At 48.8% G+C, this 27,550-nt stretch overlaps 1 protein-coding gene across 2 annotated transcripts in view; it reads right to left on the reverse strand.

The window, feature by feature from the left end:
• The window catches only part of LOC119389288 (derlin-2), a 184,972-nt gene that overhangs the window by 125,837 nt on the left and 31,585 nt on the right, over positions 1-27,550 (reverse strand). Inside the window, exon 2 of one of the 2 annotated variants that reach the window (XM_037656489.2) lies at positions 10,823-10,888. The exons of the other annotated variant lie outside the window; for it this stretch is intronic. Coding sequence (XP_037512417.1) covers positions 10,823-10,888 — 66 coding nt within the window. The remainder of the gene's footprint in view (positions 1-10,822; positions 10,889-27,550) is intronic. 2 annotated transcript variants of the gene reach the window in all.

Consider the following 27,550-nt stretch of genomic DNA (forward strand, 5'->3'; position numbering starts at 1 on the left):
TTGCTCAATTTGCCCGCAATCGTGGTGGGTCATTTAGACTTAACTTCAATAAGCTGATCATGGGAAATGAAGTTTTTGTGTATGATAGTAAGAATGATACCGTAATCACGGCGGCTCAATAGCCATCACCATATGCTCCTAGGAAGAGACTGCAGCAGATGAATGACCTGAAGGTTATTGTCGTTAATTGTCGCAGTATCAAAAACAAAAATCTAGAATTTGCTTCAGTCCTGGACTTGGTCAGCCCGCACGTAGTCATCGGTACAGAATCTTGGTTAGACAGCACTATAAGTGACAGCGAAATATTTCCATCTAATTACAGAATCTATCGTAAAGACCGTAATGTACAAGGCGGTGGGGACTTTGTGATGATACACAACAGCTTGAATAGTACGCATATTAACGTTCAAAGCTCATCATGTGAGACAGTCTGGTGTAGGATCATCCTCACTGATGGCACTTCGTTAGCAGTTGGGTCGTTTTATAGGCCACCTGGTTCCAATTCTCCTCAACCCTTATACGAGGAGTTAAACAATGTATTGCTATCCTTGGATGCAACGTATATTGTTTTAGGGGGTGATTTCAACTTGCCTAACAAAAACTGGATCGGTCTACAGCCGAATATCAGTACTCCATCACCTATTTACTCTGCAGTTCGAGAAATGATAAATGCACATTCTCTGTTTCAATTTGTACAAGTTCCTACTAGAATAACTCCCAATTCAGCTAATACGTTAGACTTATTGTTCTGTTCTGATCGTACCCTCATTTCTTCTGTTGATCTATTACCAGGTGTAAGTGATCATGAAATCGTTCTTGCACACCTCTCTTGCCTTGCAACGTATTGCCGTAATCCATCACCAAGACTGGTCTTCTGCTATGATAAGGCAGACTACGCTTCACTAGCACGCGAACTTGACGAATTTTTGCCCGTTTTCCAAAAGCTTGCTTCTTCGATTGACGTAGGACCCGCATGGAATGAGCTAAAAACCAAACTTTTATCGCTAATTAGTATCGAAGCTTGGGCGTGTTGGTTAGACATCGGAGGGGATACAGCGCAAGAGAAAACGAGGACAAGAAAGGCGACGCACACAGAGCACTCTGTGTGCGTCGCCTTTCTTGTCCTCGTTTTCTCTTGCGCTGTATCCCCTCCATTTATTGCTAACATCGTCATTCGTTCTGTCACGAATGATTACATCCAAGCGCCGAGCCGATAAACCGTGGATGAGCAGAAGTATTCGCGCTTTGATTAATAGACGACACCGCCTGTACCGCCAATACTGCAGATCGCCGAAACCTGACCTTTACAGTGACCTGAAGAAACTCGGCAAAGAAATAGCGAAAGAAATGCGAAAGGCAGAAAGCAGATATCTAGAAACACTAGGTGAAAAAATAAGGACTAACCCGAAGGAAGTATGGAAGTACGTCAGAAGCAAGCGAAGTTCGAAGGATGCTATTCCAGATGTTATAGACGACAATAACTATGGCAATGACTACAAAGGGAAGGCTGAACAGTTTAACAGCTACTTCGAATCGGCATTCATACAGTCTACCCCTCAGGCCAGTGGAGTGCAAGCTACTCACAATTTCTCTCAGATGAGTGAGATAACCTTTTCAGAAGAGGGAATAGCAAATCTGCTGCAAAAAGTGAACGTGAAGTCAGCACCAGGACCTGATAACATTTCCAACTATGTAATAAAAAACTGCGCTGTGTCACTTGCCCCTTTCCTGGCAATACTTTTTCAAAAGTCATTTGATTCCGGAACCTTGCCAAACGACTGGAAAACTGCAAATGCCATGCCTATTTTCAAAAGTGGCGATAACACAAAAACTAGAAATTATAGACCTATTTCACTCACTAGTGTGTCGTGTAAGGCACTAGAGCACATTATTTATTCCAACTTGATGGCTCATCTTCAAGAAAACAATTTTTTCAGCCCAACACAGCATGGTTTCAGAAGGGGACTATCTTGTGACACGCAATTGGTTGAATTTTCTCACGACATAGCCTTATCATTTAATAACGGTAAACAGGTTGACTGCATCTTTTCAGACTTCCAAAAGGCTTTTGATTCGGTAGCACATAATCTGTTGCTGATAAAATTGTCTGCACTAAACATTCCTACGGTTCTTTTACATTGGATTGAGGCCTATCTTGATGACCGAAAACAGTGTGTTGTTCTTAACGGGACGAGTTCATCATATAGAACAGTCTTATCAGGTGTCCCCCAAGGATCGGTTCTGGGGCCGCTTCTCTTTCTAATTTTTATTAATGATATAGGTAAACAGGTATTAAGCCATCTCAGATTGTATGCCGACGACTGTTGTCTTTATCGTAAAATTACTTCCTTGAGTGATAGTGCCCAATTACAAAATGACCTAGACGTGATATTACTGTGGTGCAATAAATGGAATATGAGGCTGAATTTTTCTAAGTGTAACGTTGTCCGGTTTACTAACAAACGTCACATTTTTGATAGCAAGTATTGTCTTGATGGTGAAAACCTGTCGATTGTATCAAATTACAAGTATTTTAGGTGTTTTGTATAAGAATGACTTTTCATGGAATGACCACATTAACTATGTAGCAGCTAAGGCTGGCCGTGTTCTCAACTTCCTAAAGCGAAACTTCAAGAAAGCTCCTCCTAAGTTGAAAGAAACTCTTTACTTTTCAAACGTGCGCACTATTTTGGAATACAGATGCTCCGCATGGGACCCAGGTACAAAGACTGGCATTGCCGAATTGGAACGCATTCAGAAGCGTGCAGCACGGTTTGTTTCTTCCAACTACGACTTTACGATAAGCTCCTCGGATATAAGAGCCGATCTCGGATGGCCGACTTTGCAGGATAGACGGAAATACATGCGCCTAAAGCTCTTTCACAAAATTTTTGTTGGAGCAACAGGCCTAAGGAAGGAAACATATATCCTTGATCCCACCTACAGGTCGGCCCGTCGCGATCATTCTTTAAAGGTCAGAGAATATAGCTCTCGCATTAACGTATATAAGCATTCGTTTTTTCCAAGAACATGCCATGATTGGAATAGTCTACCGGAGGAGGTTGTCTTGTCGCCAATCAGTTCCTTTGACTCTGCCCTTGCTGAATTCTTGTTCAAATAGGTATCGTGTCACCTCTACACGGCATTCAACTCTTTTTAGCCTTTTGTAGTTATACTGTGATGTACAGCTCTTGGTTTGTCTTGATATATATGTGTGTATGCATCTATTATTTTTTTTTTCTTCTCTCGAATTATCTGTTCGGAATGTACATGTGTCATGCCATCTGTATTCTTAAACGTATTGCTGATCTTCTTATGTTACCTCTTGATGTTGTATACCACCTGTAATGTATTCTTTTTTGTTTTCCCCCCTACAATAATGCCCATTGGGCACTGTAGGTATCTGAATAAATAAATGAATAAATAAAATCACGCATCGAACTTTCCAATCTTATCACTGGTGGTCACACAAGCTCTGGAATAATCTAGACTATTTGCGTCCCGCGTGCAATCTTAACAAAGTGATCTACTACAATCGTGAAGCTTCTCGAACACTGCGGCGCAGTCAGCGTCGAGCGTTGCTAACCGTCCTTGCTGGTCAAATCCGAATACATCGGAATAAAACAAGAAGCGGGCGTAGCATTGTCCCCCTCTGAAAAAGCATCGTCCCGATGCTTGTGACAGAACATAGAAGAGAAAGAACAAGTGCATACACAAATAAATTACAATCACAAAGGAAAAAATAGAGTCCCCAGGTTCGCTAATGTGCAAAAAACGGCTTAAGGCGCACGACATGGACGACTTCAGGTCGTGCGCGGCGTCGCTGGAAGTTTGTAATGCCGTCCGGGATGACCTCGTAGTCAAGAGCGCCGAGACGTCGAAGCACCTTGTACAGCCCCAAGTATCGCCGAAGAAGTTTTTCACTGAGCCCATGTCCGCCTATAGGCGTCCAGACCCAAACAGGGTCGCCGGGCTGGAATACCAGCCCGGCGACCGTGTAACAGCGGTTGTCGGTCATCTGCTGATTCTCGATGCGTTGGTGGGCGAGCTGTTGGGCTTCTTCGGCGCACGGAAGGTAAACAGAGATGCCGAGATTTTCTTTGTCAGAGACGTTGGGTAACACGGCGTCGAGCGTCGTTGCCGGGTTCCTTCCGTAGATGAACTTGTAGGGCATCATCTGCGTCGTTTCTTGAACGGCCATGTTGTATGCGAAGGTGACGTATGGAAGGATGGCCAGCATGTCGTACATGGCCAGCATGTCGTACATGGCCAGCATGTCGGCGATGCTCTTATTTAGGCGCTCGTTGAGGCCATTGGTCTGCGGGTGGTAGGCGGTGGTCTGGCGGTGGCTTGTCTGGCTGTATCTCAGAATCTCCTGAGTTAGGTCTGCAGTAAAGGCGGTACCTCTGCCTGTGATGAGGAACCCTGGGGCGCCATGACGTAGGACGACATTCTCAACGAAGAACTTGGCTGCCTCGGCAGCAGTGCCTTTGGGCAGGGCCCGTGTTTCAGCGTAGCGGGTCAGGTAGTCAATAGCTACGACGATCCACTTATTACCGCTAGTCGACGTTGGGAACGGCCCCAGGAGGTCCATCCTGATCTGCTGGAACGGTCGCCGAGGCGGCTCGATCGGCTGAAGAAAGCCCGCTGGTCTTGTTGGCAGTGTCTTGCGTCGCTGACAGTCTCGGCATGTCCTTACGTAGTGAGTGACGTCGGCGGTGAGGCGCAGCCAGTAGTACTTTTCCTGTATTCTTGCCAGTGTTCGGGAAACACCAAGGTGTCCTGGGTGTCCTGGGGCTGTCGGGTCGTCGTGCAGGGCCTGGAGGACTACTGGTCGCAATTCTGAAGGCACCATGAGAAGGTACTTGGCTCTAAGTGGGGAGTTTTTCTTTTGGAGAACGCCGTTGTGTAAGAAAAACGACGCCAGTGCTCACTTGAATACTTTCGGAATGACAGCGGTCTTGGCCTCGAGGTATTCCATAAGACCTCAGAGTTCTGGGTCGGATCGCTGTTGTTCAGTGAAGTCGTCGGCCCTTATGGTTCCCCAGAAGTAGTCATCATCCTGGTCGTCTTGCGGCGGCGGGTCCACGGGTGCACGAGACAGGCAGTCAGCGTCAGTGTCTTCTTTCGGACTTGTAAACGACGGTAATGTCGAATTCTTGAAGTCTCAAGCTCCATCGTGCGAGGCAACCTGAAGGGTCTTTCAAGTTAGCTAGCCAACACAAGGCGTGGCAGTCGCTCACAACTTTGAAGGGCACGCCGTACAGGTAGGGGCGAAACTTGGATGTTGCCCAGATGATGGCCAGGCACTCCTTTTCTGTAATTGAATAGCTGATTTCTGCCTCTGACAGCGACCGGCTAGCATAGCTGATAACCCTTTCCATTCCGTTGATCTTCTGCACAGGGATGGCACCGAGTCCTACGCTGCTTCGACGTCGGTCTTCGTGAGTTGCGTCAATGGCTGTAATAGGCGCACAAGCCCAGAAATCGGCGTACGGCCTTCTTGTCGGTGGGTGGCAGGAAGGCAGCAATGGCAGCTGTTTTCTGCGGTTCCGGGCAAACTCCAGACTTGCTAATCACATGGCCCAAGGACAAGAGTTCGTCGTACGCGAAGCGGCACTTTTCTGGCTTTAGGGTGAGTCTGGAGGTCTTGATTGCTTGAAGTACAGCTTCAAGGCGGCGGAGGTGTTTGTCGAAGTTTGAGGCAAACACAACAACGTCGTCCAAGTACACAAGGCACATCTGCCACTTCAATCCAGCCAGCACGGTGTCCATGATGCGCTGGAACATCGCAGGTGCCGAGCAAAGACCAAAGTGCATGACCTTGAACTCGAAGAGGCCATCTGGTGTTATAAAGGCGTTCTTCTCTCGGTCTCTCTCGTCGACTTCAATTTGCCAGTAGCATGTCTTGAGGTTCATCGACGAAAAGTACCTCGCGTTGTAGAGTCAATCCAAGGTGTCATCTATCCATGGCAGAGGGTGACATCCTTCTTCGTGCTTTCGTTCAGGCAGCGATAATCGGTGCAGAAGCGCAGGGTTCAGTCTTTCTTCTTCACTAACACCACGAGTAACGCCTACGGACTCTTCGAAGGCTGGGTGATGTCGTTGTGTAGCATTTCATTGACTTGTTTCTTTATGGCCTTGCGTTCTCGCGTCGGAACTCTGTACGGGCTCTGGTGGAGTGGCGTGGTACTTACCTCTGTTATGATGCGGTGTTTTGCGACTGGGGTCTGCCGAATTCTTGACAATGACGAAAAGCAGTCCTCGTATTGCAGGAGCAGGGTTCCGAGCTGTTCTTGCTTATGCTTCGGAAGGGTCGGATTGACGTCGAAAGCTGGTTGAGGAGCTCGGTTCGTCTGAGTAGATTCAGCAGAATCGGTGAGGGCGAAAGCACTGGTGGCTTGCACAATTTCTTCGATGTAGGCAACCGTCGTGCCTTTGTTCACGTGCTTGTACTCGTTGCTGAAATTCGTGAGCACCACTATTGCTTTCCCTCCACGCAGCTCGGCTATTCCTCTCATAGAGTTTCCTACAATACTTACTAGAGGGAACTCTGGCGCTAGTGTCTATGGGAGCTGCAATGCATCGCGCTTCAGCCAGCATGGGAATCATGGGTAGTACACGGATTTGCCTAAACTTCGTTCTTTCGGCTCTGTTTGGCTCCGCGTCGCCTGCATTCGCTTTGTCGCAAAACGAAGTTCAGCAAAAATCAGCAGTTTCACTTCACCACTTTAACTTCTTTAGGCTCACCGATTCAAATCTGGTCACGAAGTTCACAACGATCCATTCTTTTATCCGAAAGAAAACCAAAGCATAGCAATAAACAAAGCCACAAGTGCGTTCGAAGCCCACAAGCATGAAGACTAGGCAAATCAGTGTACTACAAATCATTCCCATGGTGGCTGAACGATCGCAGCGCCAGAGTTCCCTCTAGATCATTTTAGGAAACTATGATTCCTCTTGCGACGCAAATCTCGCGGTTGATCAACAAGTGCTGGTCTCCTTCAATGACGCAAGGTTTGCTGATTTTTGAGTGCCGACGGAAATAATGACGCTGGCGCGAGGGGGGAGCTTTTTCTGTAGATAGCGTTATAATGCTTGCAGTGGTAATGCTTTTTCTGTAGATAGTGTTATCGACTTGGATCTCAGGTCGATGAATGCACCATGAAGACCTAAGAAGTCATACCAAGGATGACATCTCTGGAGCAATGCTGTAGGACTACGAAGCTTGGGGGATAAATCCGGTTGTTAATGGAGACCCTCGCTGTGCAGATATTTCCTGCCAGCGTTATTAGGTGACCTCCAGCTGTCCAGATTTCGGGGCCTTCCCATGCGATCTTGACATTCTTCAACTTAGTGGCAAACGGTCCACTGATTAAGAAGTTGAAATACCTCCAGCCACAAATTCTTGGAGGAAACCCGACGTTTCGAGACCGGCTTGGTCTCTCGGCCGCATGCCGAGAGATCAGCTTCCCCACCGCGGAGACGCATCTGCGAACGACACACGTGACCCTCCTCCCACGCTGGCCACCCCACCGGATACAATGGTATCGAAGAAACCAGCCCAACGAGTCGTCATCCCGTATGTTCCGGGAACTAGCGAACAGCTCGCCAGGGTTCTCGGAAAAGCTGGTGTCACGGTGGTTCACAAGCCGGCCTCAACGCTCACTCGCTTACTACCGCGGCCAAAAGATCGACCATCCCGGGAACAACACCAGGGCGTGGTCTACAAAGTGTCATGTGCTGACTGTCCAGCGAGCTACATAGGCGAGAGTAAGTGCTTCCCGGAAAAAATGCGCCAACACAAAAACGACGTCAGAAAGATGGAAATACAACGCAGTGCCCTTGCAGAGCATTGCGAGAAGCACGACCACAAAATTGACTTCGAGGGCGCTTCCATCATAGAAACGGAAAGGAATCTGGGAAGGAGGCTCTTACTCGAGTCGTGGCACATCCAGAACACACCTGCGAATGTGAACCGGTCCCTCGGAACAATGCCTCCGATCTACGTGCACGGCCTCCGGAACGTGAGGGAAAGAGAAAGGTTAGAATAACAGAGAGCTGAGCTAGTTGGTAAGTATTCATTGTAAAAAGACAGGGCGTGCAAGTTGTGTCCATGTTTGCACGCCCTGTCTTTTTACAATGAAAGAGAAAGGCGGAGCCAAAAACAAGCTGCGACGAAGCCCCCCTGATCAGCACAGTCACCCCTGAAGAAGAGACCAAGCCGGTCTCGAAACGTCGGGTTTCCTCCAAGAATTTGTGGCTGGAGGTATTTCAACTTCTTAATTCTTCCACCCAGCCAGACAGACTTCTGTCGAAATGTTTACATTTAGGTCCACTGATTACAGAATACTCGGCTCCGGTGTCGACGAGAGCTGTGATGCTGTGGCCGTCAATAAGAACGTCGAGGTCGCTAGTTCGTCGTATTGCGTTGCGCTTAGGTCGTGGCGTCGGATCACGACTTCGTCGATTTGTCCCGCTGTTTCGACGTTGCGTCGTCAGGTTTTCTTCGGGCCACGAAGTTTCGTCGTGAGGGCTCCGTCTGGTTCGTCGCCTTCTTTAGAATTCGTCGCGGCAGCGGAGGATCTTTGCTATTTTGTCGTACAGCAATCGCATCTCCATCGGTTGCTGCCCTCAGTTTTCCGGATATGGGCTTGCGAAACGGCCCCGAGTAGGACCGGTGTACTGACGGCGCTGCGGTGATGTAGCGGGCTGGCGACGGCGATCGGGAAGGTTGTCGGGGTGTTCACTGTACTCCTGCAAGGTAGTCAGCGATGTCGTGAGGTTGCTCACCTCGCTGTGGACACGGCGTGTTGACGACGAAACCGCATAGCCCCATCTGTTGGTACTGGCAGCGGCGGTAGGCGTGGCCGGCTTCCCTGCAGTGGTAGCAGAGCGGGCGGTTGTCTGGAGCGCGCCAAACGTTGGTTTTCCTCGGCGTGTATGGCTGGCTGGCTGGCCGGCCGGCCGGCTGGCGGTGTGACTTTGGTGGTGGCGGCAATGGTGTCTGGCGGCGGAGTTTCAGCGGTGCGGAGTCTTGACGTCGGCGGTAAGGGGGCGGCTGCATAGCTCATAGCTTGTGGCTCAGGCTGCGCTAATTCCGGTGCTCCGAGAAATTGCTGGATTTCCTGGCATACGACATCGGCGATCGGCTCCACTTGAGGCTGGGAGGAGAGCAACAATTTACGCAGCTCCTCTTGTACGATGGCTCTGATGGTGTCACGCAGGTCATCAGATTGCAGTGCCTGAACCTCCCCGTAGGTCGTTGCAGGAATGCGGCTGTTGTACTGCCTTGTACGTATTTCCAGCGTCTTCTCGATCGCTGTTGCTTCCGTCAGGAATTCCTGGATGGTCTTGGGGGGGTTACGCATCAGCCCAGCGAAGACTCCTCGCATGAGGAAGCGGACTTTCTTTTCCTTGAGCATGTCGGGGTCAGCGTGGCGGAACAGTCGGTTCATTTCTTCCGTGAAGATGGCCACGCTTTCGTTCGGGTGTTGCGCCTGTGTCTCCAACAAGGCCGCGGCTCTTTCCTTTCGGATGACGCTCGTGAACGTCACCAAAAAAAGTACTGCGAAAGAGGTCCCAGGTACGGAGTGAGGACTCCCGATTTTCGTACCAGGTCCTTGCTGCGTCTTCCAGGTAAAAGTAGACGTGGCGCAGCCTGTCGTCGGAGGTCCAGTTGTTAAATGTCGAGACCCTTTCAAACGTCTCCAGCCAGGTATCAGGGTCTTCACATGGTGAACCACGGAATGTCGGCGGCTCCCTGGGCGGCTGCATCACTATCGCCACAGGGGTCCCTGCAGCCGTCATCGTGCTTGTTGTCTTCGTTGCCGTGGCTCTTGGCTTGTCCGCTGCGAGTCCGTATTGAATGGGGGGTAGTCCTTTCAGCCTGCGGCTGGCTCGACTGCCGCTGATGGTGTCGGTGTCTTCCTCGCGACGGGGACTGGGCTCACGGCTCGACGGGGGCATCCGGAACGTGGATGAACAGCACCTCCACCAGATGTCACGACTCGTGACGTCGACGAAGACAGCAGTCGGCGTGTTCAAGATGAAACTGTTTATTTTGCAGAACTTGTGGCCAGGTAATGAAAACTCAAACTACAGCAATGCACGCTGTACACTGATAGCGGCAAACAGGACGTAGGCCGTCGATAAACTGCTCGTGGCTGGGACGCGCCGCCTTTTATACATCATGCATCGAACCTTCCAGTCTTATCACTGGTGGTCGCGCAAGCTCTGGAATAATCTAGACTATACGCGACCTGCGCGCAATCTCACCAGATTGAAGCTTCTCGAACACTGCGGCGCGGTCAGCGTCGAACATTGCCAACCATCCTTGCTGGTCAAACCCGAATACATCAAAATAAAACAAGAAGCTGGCGTGGCAGTATTGATTTGCATTTCATGCCCGTGCAGCAATCACAGCTCTTTGGCACCGCACCCAAAAAGCATCCAAGTGCTACACCCTGCTGGACCAATTTTCACTAATAGACCAAGAATCTTTGGGGCCAAAAAAGGCAAAATAGTGAACTTGGATGCAGTTGGCACAAGCTCCACTTGGATGGGCACAGCAAGGCGTAGCCAATTAGAATAGTAGCAAAATGGCGCAACTAGACCAGTGCTCATAATGGACCTCTTTTGCAATTCCTACAACTGAAAGTTTCAGTTATGCGGCTACACACAAACATGGTCCCTTCACAGGCACACTGAACACAATGTTTCCAATTTCATGAATTCCCAACTACACTCGATGACTAGAGAACAGTTACACTGCAATGAAAACAAGCTAGCTCTCATGACTTTTTAAAGCCAAGTGACTTACTTGATAGTGTTTTATTATCAGGGTTGGGTTGAAGTAGAGCTGGAATGGAGAGATAATATCTAGGTGCTGCAAAGAGAAAGAAAAGGGGTCACAAAATCATTCAAGGCAAGTCACACATGATGCACACAGTTGCCCGAGCTGCAGCATGCACTTTACACACTGCAGAAAAAATGCCTGCATAGCATTAATGTTTCTGCCCTCCACTGCTGCGACACTCCTTCGTCCATCTACACCATTAGTTCCTGGCAGGTATGCAGAAAAGAGCTGTTATTAGGCCAGAGTGGTCAGAATAAATGAAGTTGCTTAAAGGGGCCCTCCAACGCTATTCAACCCCCCATTTTTTACTTGCGGGTTGCGTAGACTGATGGCTGGGGATAATTTTAGCATAAGTTTAAGCACCGATATCAAATTATTTAGTATTTTAATCACGCGTTGAAGTCGCTACATCGCTGCTGACCGCATCAGCGCGCAGTGGCGCTTGCCAGAACAATTGCGGGCGGAAATGACGAAGATGGGCGCTGGCCTATGATTGGATAAATGTAACGTTAGAAGTAATAACGGCGTTGCATCAAAGTTGAGATTACTATTGTGTTTCGTTTTTCTTTTCTGTGCTTTTTCAATGAACTCCAAATAGCCGCCGTCGCAACAAAAAATATCACTATAACCACAAAGTACGACAGAGGCGCCGGTTGCCATTTCGCCTCTGGTTTCTCTGGCTTTCTTTTTTTTTTTTTTTTTTTTTGCCTGCGCCGGTCGGATGTCCATATGAAACTCTTGCCCCTCTTCCTTCTTTTTGCGTCTGTACGTTTGCGAGCTGCCTCTTTCCGCATGTGCGGTAGGCTCATGATTGTTGTTGAAACGGTGCAAGTAATCCTCTTCGTTGAATTGTTGTCGCTGCACACTTGTAACTCGTCGGGCTGCTCACCGAACAACCCGCGTAGGGGCGACCGTGTTTAACCGCCCATGCCGCTCCACAAATTCCCTTCTCAGAATGAGAAGAGGGAATGACATGGAATGTCGTTCTAAGGAACAGCAGACAAAGCCTCCCCAGCCTCGCTTCGAAGCAGTAGCGCCCGCTCAAGTTCTGACAAGTCAGGAGGAACCACGTTTGTTACTATGGCAACGACGTCAACAATACGTTGGAAAGGAGAAGCAACAATGGTGTGCGAGCTTCCCCTACGTAAGAGCTTTCAGCCCATTTCATTGGAGCGCCATCCGACGTCACAGCAGAGAGTGAAATGTGGTCACGTGACCCCACGAAAATCGAGTTGAGGGCAGGCATTTTTTTCTTGTATTTTGAATTTTCTAAATTGAATAACTTCGTACTGCGTGCCGCTATCGCTGCCGTTCTTGCTGCACTAGTTCGTCCGTACTTCAGTCTACGCAATCCAAGAGTAAAAAATGGGGGGTTGAAGAGTGTTAGAGGGCCCCTTTAACTAGTGTTCTTAAAAGCACTCAAAGTAGTACGTAAACATGTCATGGATTGTGCTATATAACAATACACAGGGCAAAACAAATGTCTCGAGGCAGCCAGCATATGCAAGGTATTTTTTTTTAAGCAATAAAGATTTTTTATCGAAATGCAATGAAAATAATTCGTTTGGATCGCTCTGCGTGCTTTCGGAGTGTAAATCACTCTCGCTGGTACTACATAGCTGCCCTAACAGCCAGAGCTGTGACCCTCTATCCCGCGGTTCGTGATGAGTCGCGACCGCAGCGGGCTTCAGGCCAGTGGGGACAGAGACAAGCCTTTCAACTGAAGGTGTTTATTCACCTCAGATGCATATCTGCCAATAGCAACAAATAAAGTAGCACATCAAATTAACATCAAAAGGTGGAACCACACACTTCCACGTTCTCAAACATGGTCCACATGAGGCCATTCTCGGAACCGATTTCTCATCTGAGCACTCAGCTGCCACTGACTGCTCAGCCGGTGTCGTACAGCTTGACCTGCCCATTTCCACAGGCATCTCAGACACAGTCCAGAGCAAGCTTTTGTGTGCTTAGTTTGTCCATCTGCCACCACAGGCACTAACCTGCATCTCCCCTGAACCGTACCCCAGTGTACCAGGTCTCAATTATGTGGCCTCTCCCAGTGTTTTACTGCCGCGCAAAGCATCTTTCTTCCTTCGCCTGCCAAACTTTGGCTTCACTCCTCAAGGCATTGCTCTTGCTGCTCCCTTGCCATCACCACATTTCATCACTGCCACCTGAACTGCCTCCTCCAAGTCACACAACACAGTCCTGCCAGAACAAAGGTGACTGCCTCAGAACTGTCGCTCGTACAAGTTAAAGACATCCGTGGTCTCCTTATAATCTATGCCAGGGATCTCAAACTCACATCAGCGAGCGGGCTGCAGTCACGAAATTTAGTCCCACAAGGGCCAGGACAGTGAAGATGGTAAGAGCAAAAAGGAGAGGGGGAGGGGGTTGCCATTTACAAGAATTCATTTACCATATTGCATATATGGTTCACTTCTGACGAGGACCAGATGTCACGTTTCGAAAAACATATCAACACTGATTTTACAATGACTAAAATCTTTTCTTTTCACATACGAAAAGAAAGAATGAAATGGAACCTAAGTTTTCCCTCGAGCCACATGATCCCACGCATTAACTTCTTGCTATCAACAGAAGAGTTGCTAACAAGACGGAAAAAGAGCAGCAGCCTACTGGAGGGTGTAGACAGCCTTTTGGCTTCAACTAAGGACAAGCCTACTCAGCAACGCAAGGTATCAACAGCTCCACTTGTAGAGTTCTTCAGAGAAAACAGTCTGTGTTTGCTTCAAGTTGACAAGGAAGGGATGTTTGTTGTAATGCCATCGGACTGCTTCAAGCAAAAAGCTGCCGCGGCCATCTCCAAGAACTTCGTGCCTGTCAAAGCAAGCCTGAGTAAGGCTAAGACGGAAGCTGTAGCTAGGTGCAGCCAGCTTGAGCTGGAAAGATTGGCAAAGGCCATTTCTGGAAGCAAAGGTAAATGTTTGTCCATATCTTTTACGGCAAAAACACATAAAGATGGTATACCGTTTAGAGCGATTGTGAGTGAGAAAGGATCCTGGCAGCTGCACCCGAGTCGGTACCTGATGAAACATTTGAGTAGTTTGAACATTGAGGACCCTTTTGCAACGAAAAATTCGCTCGAAGTGATTTATCTTGTGCACAACAACGATTTGGTGGGGTACTTCTTTTCAGTCTATGTGGAAGACTTGTTTTACACTATCCCACATAAGGAATTGTTCATTGCTGTGAAGGAATGTATTGAAAACAATGGGGAGCTACTGTTTCAAAATAGAGCTGGAATCACAGTTCAGAACATTATGACGCTTTTAGATTTTTATTTAGGCTCCACCATTGTGACCTTTGACAGCAAACCTTACGTGAAAAAACGTGGGACATGCATCGGCTCGTGTGTGGCACCGGTCCTATGCAATATTTTTTTGTCGGCAGTGGACAGACGTTTGAATAGATATGTTGACGACTTTTTTGGTGGTTCTTAAGAAGCAGGAGGGCAGTAGGGTGAATGGTGTTGATTTTAGTGGTTTTAGCAACATTTTGCACGAAATTTTAGAAACCTTTAATCAGTTGGGACAAGGCTTGTCGTTCACACACGAGATTCCTGCAGAAGGAAAGTTGCAGTTTTTAGATTTAACGCTGACACTGTCACGCTCGCATGTATGTTGGGCCTATAATCCACGCTCCTGCAAACCACTACTGCCATTTGATTCGGCTCATTCAAAGACTGTGAAACGAGCAATTGCTTCCATGTGTCTAGAATCCGCCCTCCAAAAGTCTTGCGTCCATGCAGCCCCCTGCAGTTTTTACCAGCAAGTGCAACGACTACGGCCGTCAGGCTATTAGACCCTCTTCTGGTGGCTACCACGGAGTCGTTGCTTCAGAAGGTGAAAGGCAAGGGCAGGAGGAAAGCCACACAAAAAAACGACACGAGGCCTGAGGTGATCCCCGACATCCACAAAGTAGCCCATAACCTCAAGAAAGTGGCGAATAGGCACAATGTGCCCATCGTCTTTTGAGCACTGCGCAAGCTTTCGAAGCTGTGTGCGTGCATCTCCGGTGAGGTAAAAAAGACGAATTGTGGAATCAAGCACAATAGGTGCTACGTGGATTGTGCGGTAGGGGTGGTATATGAATTGCCTCTGAGCTGTGGTTACATCGGCCAAACGGGCAGGTGTGTCAACCAACGGGCCCGTGAGCATGAGTTGACGCTCACAAATGATAAGGGCGCGCACCTGCCTGCGCGCTGTGCAGTGTGTGCCTTTGTTTGCTCGTTTGAAGGTACTGGGGCGAAGCAGAGAAACGGTTGCTCGCGAACTGTTGGATGCGTTCTACATGAAAATGAAGGGCGCAGATTGCGTCAGCCAGACGTCAGTGTGTTTGCGGGAGCGGGAATTTCAATTGCTTTGCCGCAATATGCAGTAGATTTTCTGATGATTAGCTTTGCGATGTGTGCGCAGGCGCGCTTGTGACGTATGCTCTGTATATTTTCCCCCAATTCTTTCGTAAAAAAATCAGTTGGTAGTGAGCGCCCGTCCCGTCTTCTTGTCTCTTGTGTCCCGTCTTTTTTGCGCTCTGCTTTTATTTTCAGACAATGCACCAACTCGCCCAGCAACGCATTCTATTAAGCTCTTCAGCTTCCTCCGAAGGAAAACGGGGGACCGTATCGCATGGATCAGGCGAGCCAGTGATTAGATTGGGGCGTACCGACTGGGTTTTCGGCACGTCATGTCATCCCTTGTCGGGACGGTAATAAAGCGACGGCGATGTAAACAATAGCACTTTATCATAAAACGCTTACTACCTATCAGATGACGCGCGAGTGCTGCTTTACCGGCTTTGCTTCGGAGATGATCTGCCGACGCTTGCTCTCGCGTCGCACCACTAAGACCCGAGCTTCGTGCGAGCGCGTTCCTGGTCCAGTTTCGATAAAACGGGTGTCTAATATCCCCATTAGCAGAAGAGCGTTCTCGTTTCACTTAAAATAGTTAATAATGTGAGAAAATGCGTCTGCAGTATAGTTCGGTGCGAAGTCGCCGTCAGCTTCGGACTGCCGAGAAGGAGTCGGCTCTGCGGCGCAGGTGCGGTTTATCGTACAAGGAAATTAGTTGACCAGGGTGATCGCAAAGCTCCACCAAACTAATACACCACTATTTAGGCCGCCTGGCGACACGTTTCGTGGCCGTAAAAGTAGCGATACAGTCTAACATGTCCAAATGTTTACATGCAGCCTCATGCACTAGCGTTCCAGGGGGCTGCACAAAAGCGTCCGCGCTAAATGATAGAGGGTAATAAACTTCCTAAATCAGGCCAAATTAAGAAGTAGAGGCTCAAAAGATTGCCTTCTGGCAAGGACACCAATTATTACTGTCCTGGCTCACTTTAGCATAGGGTAAACTGCAACAAAAACTTTGTTGTCGATTTTCGCAAAAAAGTGTTTTCTGCCTGACTCGCTTGCGGAAAGCATAGCACAACTTTGGCTAAACCGATTTTATGCTGTTCATTTTACTGTAATCCATAGACTGTTCTACACTTCAAGACACTCTTGGAATTTTTGTTTAGGCTTTCATTCTTTTCTTATTTTATAATTCTTTTCTTATTTTATAATTACTGCATGGCACGATTAGCTGAGACAAAGGCATTTAGTAACACTGACAGTTGGGCGAGTTGGTATGGGTTCATGATTAAACTCCTCGTGGACGTCGAGGACGTCCTCGTGTATTTTTCATTTGTATATCGTGTCCGTTGCGCCGAGTCTTATTATGAACAAAGGCATTTGCATGTAATGTTCTGCATAAAATTATTAGGGCAGTAAAACAAAATCTAAAAGTGTCATTAAGTACAAACAGTATGTGAGCAAGGATACAAAGTAGTTTCAGCCTCCTAGCATGTTTCATCACTGTGCCAGGCTCTCCACAAGCAATGAACTTGCGAATTTTTATAAAATAAAAACTAGTATAGATATCTTTATGAAAATTTGAATTTGCCATTTCAAGATGATTCCTAGTGTTTGTGCCAAATTTTATCAACCTAGACCAGGAAACTAAAAAGATACAAAAGATCCCCGCGACCCCTTAAAGGGACACTAAAGGCAAATAATTTATGTCAGAGTGAAAGCTCAATGTATGACAACGTCTAAAACGGCAATAATATCAACAGCAGTGCCCTACTTAACGAGAAATTAAGCTAAATGTATCACACGATGAGCGCCACGAGCGGCAAATTTTCAAAATGATCCCGATGACGTATGAGAGTCTGCCTACAATTAATCACTAGTAATCAAACTAGCAGCAATAAAAAAAGAACCTTCCGTGCATCAAGAGACGTAATAAAATGCTGTTTGTTCGTTTCTTTTTGATTCATGGAAGAAAGAACCTCTTTGGCATTGCCATGGGGAACGGCGCGCGTGGTTCAAAGGTTCCGTTTTGACCGAACTGTGTTTCACCCGGCGCCCTGCTTCGCTCACACGGTCGCGTCTCAGTGGTAGTTTCGGTATCGCGTACTGCCACGTGTGTTTTGCGAGCTCGTGATAGTTGCTCTGACAGAAAGTTCGACAAAATGCCGCATGCATGTGATGTTGCCGGATGCCTAAATGGTGCACGCCGCCAGTACACGCCGCCGCATAGTAAAGGCGGGCAACGTTGGGAACGGCAGCAGTGACGTGTGAAAGACCGATTTCAGGCGGGTGATTTGAAGTGCGCTAATGCGATGCGGACCACTGAAACGTGATTTTATTTCAAAATAAACACTTCCTTGGCACAAAAGTGGCACTACGAAGTTTCTGGAATGCTATTTCAACAATCAACGTCGACTTAATATTTCGCTTTAGTGTCCCTTTAAGGTTACACCTATCATTTCCTTTTCCACTGCTTGCAGCATGGTCCTCAATTGAACCCTCTTTGTAAGCGTTTCTGCTCTGTGGGTAAGTACCGGCAAGATGCAGCTGCTGTATACCTTCCTCTTGAATGACAGTGGTAAGCTACCGTTCGTGATTTGAGAATGCTTGCCAAATGTGCTCCACCCATCCTTATTCTTCTAGTTACTTCAGTCTCATGGTTCGGTTGTGCAGTTACTACCTGTCTACTTTGCAACTTCCAGTGCCTCACTACCTATCGCAAAGCGCTGTTTTCTCCCGAGACTGTAGCACATTACTTTCGTTTTATGCATATTAAATTTAAGACCAGGGGCCATGACACGGTCGCCCAAAGATTTGTGGTTTTCAGCGAAAACTAGAAGTAGAGGGTCTATTATGCCTATACGGATTTCAAAAGTGGGCCGTAAAAGACTATTTCAGTGCAAAACAAGACCTAGAAGTCGCCGGCTGTAAAGCCCGCCCACCGCCGGCGACCGCCATTTTGCTATGGCGCGTGTGACGTCACGTGCAGCACGGTACGGAGCTGTCATCTTCTACCAAAGTTCCAAGCTGAAGAAAGCTCAAATATCTCAATATCACGTGCAGCTGACCCCGGAACAATATCGTTCGCCGCAATGCAGAGGCTTGCACAGCTAGCTGCTTGTTACGTCACGGCTCGTGAGTGCACCAGTGTTGCCCGACTCTCGGGACGCTCGGGTGTTTATAAATATATTCGATTATAAATTAAGTGCTCGACCAAATGCGCTAAAATTTCGCCAGCTTATTTGTGAATGCGCAAGGATTAATCCACATAACACTGATCATGATGGAAAATTGGGTGTCATGGCCCCTTTAAGACCTATCCTTCTGCTTTTCCTGTCCAATTCAGTAATTATCAATTGCAATTCATCCCCTGAGTTACTCATCAATACAATGTCATCAGCAAATCGCAGGTTACTACAGTACTCTATAGTACTCGTACTATAGTACGATCCAAGTGTTCTTATCGTGGCACCGACCAGTGCCGACGCTTGGAAACGCTCTCACTCCCAGCACAGCCGACCTGAGGGCGCGTGCGCTCGTGCCTCCTGACCGGCCATGCTCAGCAACTGCTCATGCGTGATCCTCGTCGCTCCGCTTCGAATGATTCATCGTGTGCTTGTCAGTCACTATGTCGGGGAACCATTGTGCGCTGCCTTCATATTGTTCGAAGCGCAGAAACAATGTGTTGTTTCATTACACGTACGGTACACGCCAGCACGACCACAAGCTGTCAAAGTAGAGTAGGGTACAGATAAATATCATCACTAACAAGTAGCACGCAGGTAGCGTTAACAGGTAGCGTAAACAGGGAGTTCTACTTCTTTTCATTAGCATAATATCGGATTACTATAGCTGTAAACGCTAGAGGCCGCATAGGTGGGGCCATCTTGCGGCACGAAGAAGCACCTGACACGCACAGAATTGTTATTGTAGAAACATAACGTGTTCCACTTGTCTGCTGGTGTGCATTTCGTAAGCCCCTTTGCGTGTACCGGTACGCCGTGCAAGCTAAAATTCTCTAATTCAGGTAATTGAGACATACCAGCGAGCATTGCTAAACTGTGCGTTTTCGGGTGCCTCCTCGTCGCTGTTTGGAACGGCATGCATTTCTGAATTGCTGTTTTGCAAAGGGTCAAAGCGAAAATTATTCGCGACCATTCCCAGTTCCAAAATGGTGTCTTCATCGCTTGTCGACACGACAACGGCAATGCTAGTGACGACATGACTACACGTGTGCCTAGCAGACAAAATGTCAGCTGAGCCAGACGTCACTTCTTTCTGTGGCCACTTGATCAGCTGGGGCGCGGAAGCACTGCCAGTGCTACAAATTGGCGATCTTGACACCTGTTTTGAATCGGGCTAGATCATATTAATCAATAAAACATATAGTTATTTGTCCCTCAGTTGGATTTTGAGTCGCCAATCACTACCAGGGGGTTGATAAATACTCGTGGATGCAAAATTTTCACATGCATATATTTGATCTCAGTGCTCCTTTAAATCAGCACAAGTGACAGACAAAGGCCACGGCATACAACAGTGACTCTATGCATGGGCACCGGCAGTACTTTGTATTGGGAGTGGGGAGGGGTAGGATCTGGTGGAGGAGCTTGAGATGCAGGTGCTGCTGTAGCTAGGGGTGGGGAGGGCAAGTACCTTTTCACACCCCCTTGCTTACGCCCATGCTTCAATGCTAAAAATTCACAAGGCCCTTTTTATGCGTTCTCCGAAGGCGAAAGCCAGCCTCTTCTTGATTGGTTATATTGATGCCTATGATTGACTATCGAATATTGCCTAATTACATGCTGTGCAGCACTTGAAACGAGGGCAGCGAAATTGGCTCGTTGGTCAGTCATAGTAGAAACGTTATCTGGATCGCACAACAAAACATGCACACAAAAAGAAACGAAGAGGGAAAGACAAGCGCTTGTTTCATCCTCTTCGTTTCTTCTCATGTCCATGTTTTGTTACACTATACAGATAGTATTTCTGCTTGAAATAAGCCACCAGCGGCATTCATGGAACAAATTGTGTCAGCCAATGATTCGCCGCCACACATGATCGGCAGCAATTGGCCTAGAAGTCACGAGCCCCTGCAGAGAGCACGTTTTGCCGCCGAGCCGACTGGCACAGCAGACATTGCGTCGGTACCATGCATGGCCTCGTGGCCTAATCGTGATGCACGCACAAGCGCTGTTTTGTATGCGGAATAATCCTTGGCCCATGGCTGTAACTTTAGTGGCCTCAAGCACCGGATTAAATCATGAGGGTTCAGGGGGTCACCCCTCTTGTGGTCAGGCTGGGGGTCACCACTTGCATGTGTCCCCCCTCGAGAGTGTTAAGATCGGCGGGCCTCCCTTCGCTGCGGGGCGCCAGGCCAGAATGAAGGAGGCAGCCCCAATCTGCAGCGAGAAGAAAAGCATGAAGGCGTGCTCTGCAGTTTTGCACAACAGGTTGAGCTCGGCTCAGCACCATTGTCGCTGATGCAACACTTTGCGCCTCCATGCAAGGGCCAAGTTTCCCCGAATACGGGGAAGTGGGGCCTCGGCTGACAGGACGTCTGCGCTTAGTTCTGCGCCAGACCCATGCTCTGGGGCGACGAGGGGAGCCTGGCCTGTGGCCGTCGTTCGACACCACAGGTAGTCATCGAGCAACGAGACCCGCCGCATCCCGCGCACTGGAGGCATGTTTTCCACGAAGAGTATGTGCGTGAGTTGGGGGCGGTGCCAGCGAAGTGACCTGTGGAATTCGTAACCTGATTGGCAAGAAACACTGTCCCGTTTCCCTAGGTCTGGCATCTAGGGACTATGAAGGATGTAAAAGACTCAATCGAATGCATGAGAGACGAATTCTGGAATGAACTTTGAAACTGTAAACACGTAAATAAACCTCTTGTACACTTCAGCGGCTCCTCAGTCCGGTTCCTTCCAGCAGCAGCTCTTCTTGAAGACGAGGTTTGCAACTGCCTGCCTGGACGCGAGGAAACCACGGCAGTAGGGAGAGCCACAACTTCGAACAAGAGTTATTTGTAAAACATCATATTTCGATTGCTGGACAGTTCAGTGTAGCACTTCCAGCTTTTTTTAACGCTTATATTCTTTTCTTGTGGTATGTGTACACCTGTGTTCAATACCCCTCAGCTGTGCCAAGCTGCACTGAAAATGGAACTGCCTCTCGATAGGTTTTCGAGAACACTCATTAGCACAGTGCAATTACGTGAGGTATGAACCAATGCTCCTTTTTTAATTCTGAGCAGTAGTGCAAAGAAGCACACGGACGGCGACAGATGAAGACGGGACACAGCGCTAAAACACGCCTTTTTTTAAGATTTTATTTCAAAGCAAGATTTTCATTTTGGTATAATACGAAATAAAGCCTATATTTATAAAAGTGAAACGGGGGTTATTGACGCAAGTAGCATTTGAGCAGGATGCCTATAGACGCTGAAAGCGGGCAGCGACAACCGACACAAGAACTGCAGTGCTAGCGCCAACAGCTCGTGCCTGGCTCTTCTAGCTAAGGTGGTATCCCACTGCGGCACATTGTTCTTCCTCCTTATAACACCCCAGCAACAAAGGGGAGCCATCCTGGCGAGTCAAGGTGACGACAGAAGGAAGAGGCATGGTTTGAGGCGGCCAAGGCGGCGCCTGCACGACGCAATAAGGACCGTGATACTTCTGGGCAAACTTGGACGACAGGCCAGGGGAATGGAAGGGCAGTCAGAGCCAGACGAGTGAGCCTACAGCGAAAGTCTCGACTGGCTGGTAGCGGTCATGGCATTCTTTTTTCGAGGGCCTGTTTGTCCGAGGTGAATGAGCTGGCCAACTGACGACACTCTTCAGCGTGCTGTACAATTTCAGAAACAGGGCTCAATTCGAAGGCGTCCGAACGATACGGCAAAATGGTGTCAAGAGTAGCACATGGTTCGCGGCCATGTAGAAGAAAAAAAGGCGAGAAGCCTATCGTTGACTGCATCGCCGTATTGTATGCATAAGTTACAAATAGAACCACATCCCAGTTTGACTGGTCAGAATTGACATACACTGCGAGCATGTCTCCCAGCGTTCTGTTGAAGCACTCAGACCGTTGGTCTGCGGGTGGTAGGTTGTTGAGGTGGGGTGAACCGTGTGGCATAGGCGAAGGAGTTCTTTAAGGACCTCAGATAAAAAACACATGCCCTCTATCGCTGAGTAGTTTGCGTGGTGCACCATGACGCAGGATGAAGCGACGTAAGACGAAGTTGGCTACGTCACGAGCACCGGCTGAAGGCAGCGGAGCTGTTTCAGCGTATCTTGTTTGATGGTCTCCGGCGACAATTACCCATCAATTGCCAGCTGCTGTGTAAGGAAGAGGTCCAAACAGATCAATGCCAGCATGGTCGAAAGGGCGTGCCGGACACGGTAGAGGCTGCAGTAATCCGGGTGAATGGGCAAATGACTTTCGTTGTTGGCACAATGGACAGGATTGAATATTTTTTTTGGATGAAGGTGTACATGCCACGGCAGTAGTAACGCTGGCAGAGCCGTTGGTACGTCTTCAACATGCCAGCGTGAGCATGTTGCGGGTCAGCGTGAAAATTCGCACACACGTCAGATCGCATGTGGCTTGGTATAACCAAGAGCCATTTACGACCAATGTTACCACCTACTCTAGAGTTCTTGGCAGGCGCCATTGGGCGTGATCCTGTGAAGCAGGCCTGTCAGTCAGAGGGCTTCCCCATAACTCGACGCTTGGTCGGAGACATAGCGCACCACATTTTTCTGGAGAATGCTTATGCCCGCAGGGTCGAGCGAGTGTGGAATGCCGCCGTAGACGGGTCCCGAGCAAAACTTCAGGAGAATCTTGGACACCCCTTTTCTGGCTTTTGTTGTCGGCATGGGATCGCAGCTCTCGAAGGGTTCTCACCAAACCACTACATTCTTTTACCTGAGCGCAGACATGAAGGTTTGCACATGATCAAGTAAGCTGTCCACCTACCCCGAGGTCAACACCTCCCCTCTCCCCTTTCGGACTTCTTCCTCGCTGACGTTCAGGATCGTAGTTGTCGGGGCGTGGCATGTGAGTTGTGTGGAGCAACACCCCAATTGGACTCCTCGACCTACGAGTGTATTGTGTGACTCATTGCCTCCTTTCTGGAGGCCACCCCTTTTGAGTGCCTCAGGGTTGCCCAACTTGGGGCTATATAAGCCGAAGACTTTTTGTGTACTCTCGCGCTTGATACCTCTCATCATGCCTCGATGTAAATAAACCCCTGTTCTCTCTCGTACGCAAGCGCCTTCCTCTGTGCAAAAGATGGGCTAACGGATTCGACTGCAAGGGCCAGCTACCGTTGATGTGACACGCCGGACCCGAGTTGTAACACCATTCGCTTGGTGGTTTCTTCAGTATATTAGCGCGTCTCGTATCTCAAAATGTGTGGCTTGGCGACGAAGAGCATGTGGGTATGCAGACGTTGAAGAGTCGGAAATGACGTTAAGGAGAGAGGCAATCCATGGGTCTTTTCGCTGCTCAGATGACATGTTCGTGACGGAAACGGCAGTGATGGGAAAGGCAGCTTCTGAGTGGGGGTCTTCACTAGATTGCACTGGCAATTGTGAGAGCGTGTCCACGTCAGAATGTTTTCGGCCTGATCGGTAGACGACGAGCCCAACGTCCAAAGCAACCGGAAGCATCCTTCAATGAAGCTAACCAACAGAGTGCGTGACGGTCGGTTACGACGTCGAAAGTCTGTCCATACAAGTAAGGACAAAACTTACTTAATACCCACACAATTGTGAGGCACTCTTTCTCAGTGACTGAATAGTTGGTTTCTGCTTTTGTGAGTGCGCGGCTAGCATATGCGATGACCTACTCTGGAATGCCAGGCTTATGTTGCACGAGTACTGCAGCAAGACAAATGCTGCTAGTGTCTGTGTGCACTTCGGTCAGAGCAGTTGGGTCATAATGGCGCAGAATGGGTGGTGACGTAAACATGCGGCACAGTGTGTTGAAGGCTTCGTCACATGCTTGGGTCCAATTGGAAAGATCAGCAGGCCCAGCAAGTAGTTTTTTAAGTGGTGCTATTATCAACGCAAAGTTACGGACGAACCGACGAAAATAAGAGTGCAAGCCGATGAAGCTCTGCAGTTCTTTCAGTGTATTCGGCTTAGGAAACTCGGCGACCGCACGGAGTTTGTCCGGGTCTGGAAGAATTCCCTCCTTTGATTAAGACATGGGCAAACAGCACTAAACACAGGACGGAGAACAACAGACACAAACACTGAACTAACAACCACTGGTTTATTGCCTGGATATGCAATATATACGGAAGCAGTGTGCAGAAGAACAACAAAAACGCAGTCACTGTGCAATGTGCAGAGAGGGGTAAGTAGTCATCATATCAGATGCGTCAGCAAAACAGGCTGTCACGTTTCGGACAAGTAATTGATTTCACAGTTATGTAGATAAATTGATGGAACATTGACGCATGCATTTCCGTGTGCATGGATATGGTGTGCTTCACTAATCCCAAGTGTTCTTTGCTGACTGTACGATTCCAAAATGGTGCACCACTCAAGAATTGGCTGACAGCCACATGCTTTGCAGTGCTGGGCTAAATGACTGGGCACTGATCCGTTAAGCGAGTACGCGTGCTCTCGTAACCGTTGTTCAAACATCGACTGGTTTGGCCGATGTAGCAACTTCTGCACGTAAATGCAGCATGAAGACGTACCAACTAGACCCTTTTGCCACCTTATTAGCAATCTTCGACGTCTTGCTCATCCGTGCCATTGAGGAAAAGTGGATTGCGCAGGCATAGTGCAGAGGGCACGATAACCATCAGAGGTTGCGCCGTGCCTTGCTGGGTGGTTTCGTCGGCCATTTCTGGGGAGCGGGCAGTCTCCTGTATCGGAATTCCAGGTTGAGTACCCCGCACCTCCACCACTCTGAAATGGGCTTTATTGACACACATAGCACTTGAGCAGGATGCCTATAGACGCTGAAAGCGGGCGGCGACAACCGACACAAGAATCGCAGCACCGGCGCCAACAGCTTGCGCTTGGCTCTTCTAGCTAAGGTGGTATTCCACTGTGGCGTATTGTTCTTCCTCCTTACAAAAGCAAAATGGCTGCCATGGCAAGATGCACGTCCCCTCTTGTGATTTTTCTGGAATAACGCCACTGGAACCAATATCAAGCTGCACGTTTTGACACACCAGAGGTGCGATTGCCGATGATATACACTGTCAAACCAGAGACTCTGGCGCAGTTTGGCGCACTTTGGCATAGTTGGCGCAGGAGTGGAACCACTGACCACTATGTCCTTAACACCCATTTGTTCCCTGACCTGCTCTGCTCTCTTGTCGGTGGCAGGGTTCCGCTGTTGCCATTTTGCGAGTAGTTCCTATTCAGCCACCGCAAGACGCCCCTCAGTCACGAACACGAAAACAATGTTTGGGAGGTGCAACTCCCAAAGTTTTGCCGGCGCGCAACACTGGATGAGGAGGGGACGCGAAGCTTGCTGTCGCAGTTCAGGGAAATGAGGCACTCAGAAGGGGTTTTTTCTCTCCCCTTCATTGACATTGCTCTTACCTTCTCTGAAGACCCTCACGTACTTGGCCCTACCCCCCTGCTGTGCGTCGCCTTTGAAGCAGCACCTGCAGGCTGTCGGCCGACAGCGCCAGTCCGTCATTATCAATACGTGATGAAAATTGCAAGGTCAAAATGTGCATATGTGTAAAAACCTGTTTGCAAAGTATGTCCGTTTTCCAGTTAGGATTTCATTCCTTTCACAGCAAAGCTGTACACCTCTACCCTCGAACGGTTTCGTCTCTGTGGGCTGTCAGGGAGGAAGTGCGCACAATACGTCTCATCGGACACACACTTTATTCTTCACTCCGCCACCCCCGTTGCCCGTGTCCATGATGATGATGATGATGACGGCACCAACTTTGGCGCCATCTCTCGGCCTTATGGTTGCCACCTTCGCCACACAGTCTTTACAGGTCTGCCCCCTGTAGAACGTGAACCCGTCGCGGGCCTGTCCAGTTGGGGCTCATGCTACACTGTCAGCTGGTCAGCATGGGCTATCCCTCGACGGCGCCCTGTCGTGGGATCTGTCAGCAGGAAGTCGTTAGCACCTACCTTCTTCGTAATCCTATAGGAACCTGAACGTCTTGGTGCTAGCTTTGATGAGACGCCTGTTGCTGCATTACTTCATTACTTAGGGTATGGCTGTCCAGGAGAACAGGGTCACCTGGCTTCAGGGTAACTGGCCGCTTGTGGTGGTCGTAACGTGCCTTTTGTTTTGGCTGAGCAGCAACTCGTTGACTGTGAGTAAACTCAAGGGCTTGGGCAAGGCACTGGCGAACTTTGGAAAAGGCATGATAGGCCACAGCAGGCGGTTCAGCGCAGTCCTTGGTGCCAGGTGGCTCCCATGGAGTGCGCAGCTCTCTGCGATAACAAAGGAAGGCCAGTGTAAAACCTTTCACAACATTGTCTGCAGTGCGGAGGGCAAAGGCGATTTCAGGGATGTGCGAGCCCCACTCCTTATGGAAAGGGCAGCAGGCCTGAAGACATTCTTTACCTGTACTGCTATGGCAATCTACACTTGTCCCGCGGGGAGGTAAGGCACAAAATGATGGTCTTTGATGCCCCATTGCTTTAGAAGCCCTTTCCAAAGTGTGCTGACAAATGGCCGGCCGCTGTCGCTAGAAATTGATACCGGTACGCCATGGCAGCTGAAAGCTTGCCGCATAGTCAACAATGTTTTGGCTAGTAGCGGCTCTCAGAGGAAACAATTCAATGAACTTTGTGAGCTTGTCCACCACCACCAGCAGCTACTGGTGGCACCGTGGTGTGAGCGGCAGCGGTGCAATGACGTCTACATTGAGCTCCTCCATCGGCGCAGTGGCCCACTGGCTTCTCATGAGGCCTGCTGGCTTTTGGCAATTGGCCTTGGAGCGCTGGCAAACCTCACAGCATCTGACATATTTAGATACATTTGCTCACATACCTAGCCAAACAAAGCGAGAAGAAGCACGCTGCAATGTCTTGAAAAAACCTGTGATCATGTGCCATTTTCAAGCACGCTGGTAGCAAAGGCACTTTTCCTCTTTGCTGAACGAGCAACCCACTAGACCGCAGGTCTCCCGAAGCAGCCAAGTCCTTAATTAGGCATGATTGGGGGTCGTTCTTCAGGAGGGTGTACCTTGCATGAGGCTTTTCAGTTTAGCAAGCAGTGGATCCCGACTCTGTTCCTCAACCAGACGTTCAATATCGTTCAGGAGATGATATCTTCTGTCATAGAGAGAGAGGCAACTGTTTCGAACATGA

This window comes from Rhipicephalus sanguineus, chromosome 4 (genome assembly GCF_013339695.2).
Source record: "Rhipicephalus sanguineus isolate Rsan-2018 chromosome 4, BIME_Rsan_1.4, whole genome shotgun sequence".
NCBI lineage: Eukaryota > Metazoa > Arthropoda > Arachnida > Ixodida > Ixodidae > Rhipicephalus > Rhipicephalus sanguineus.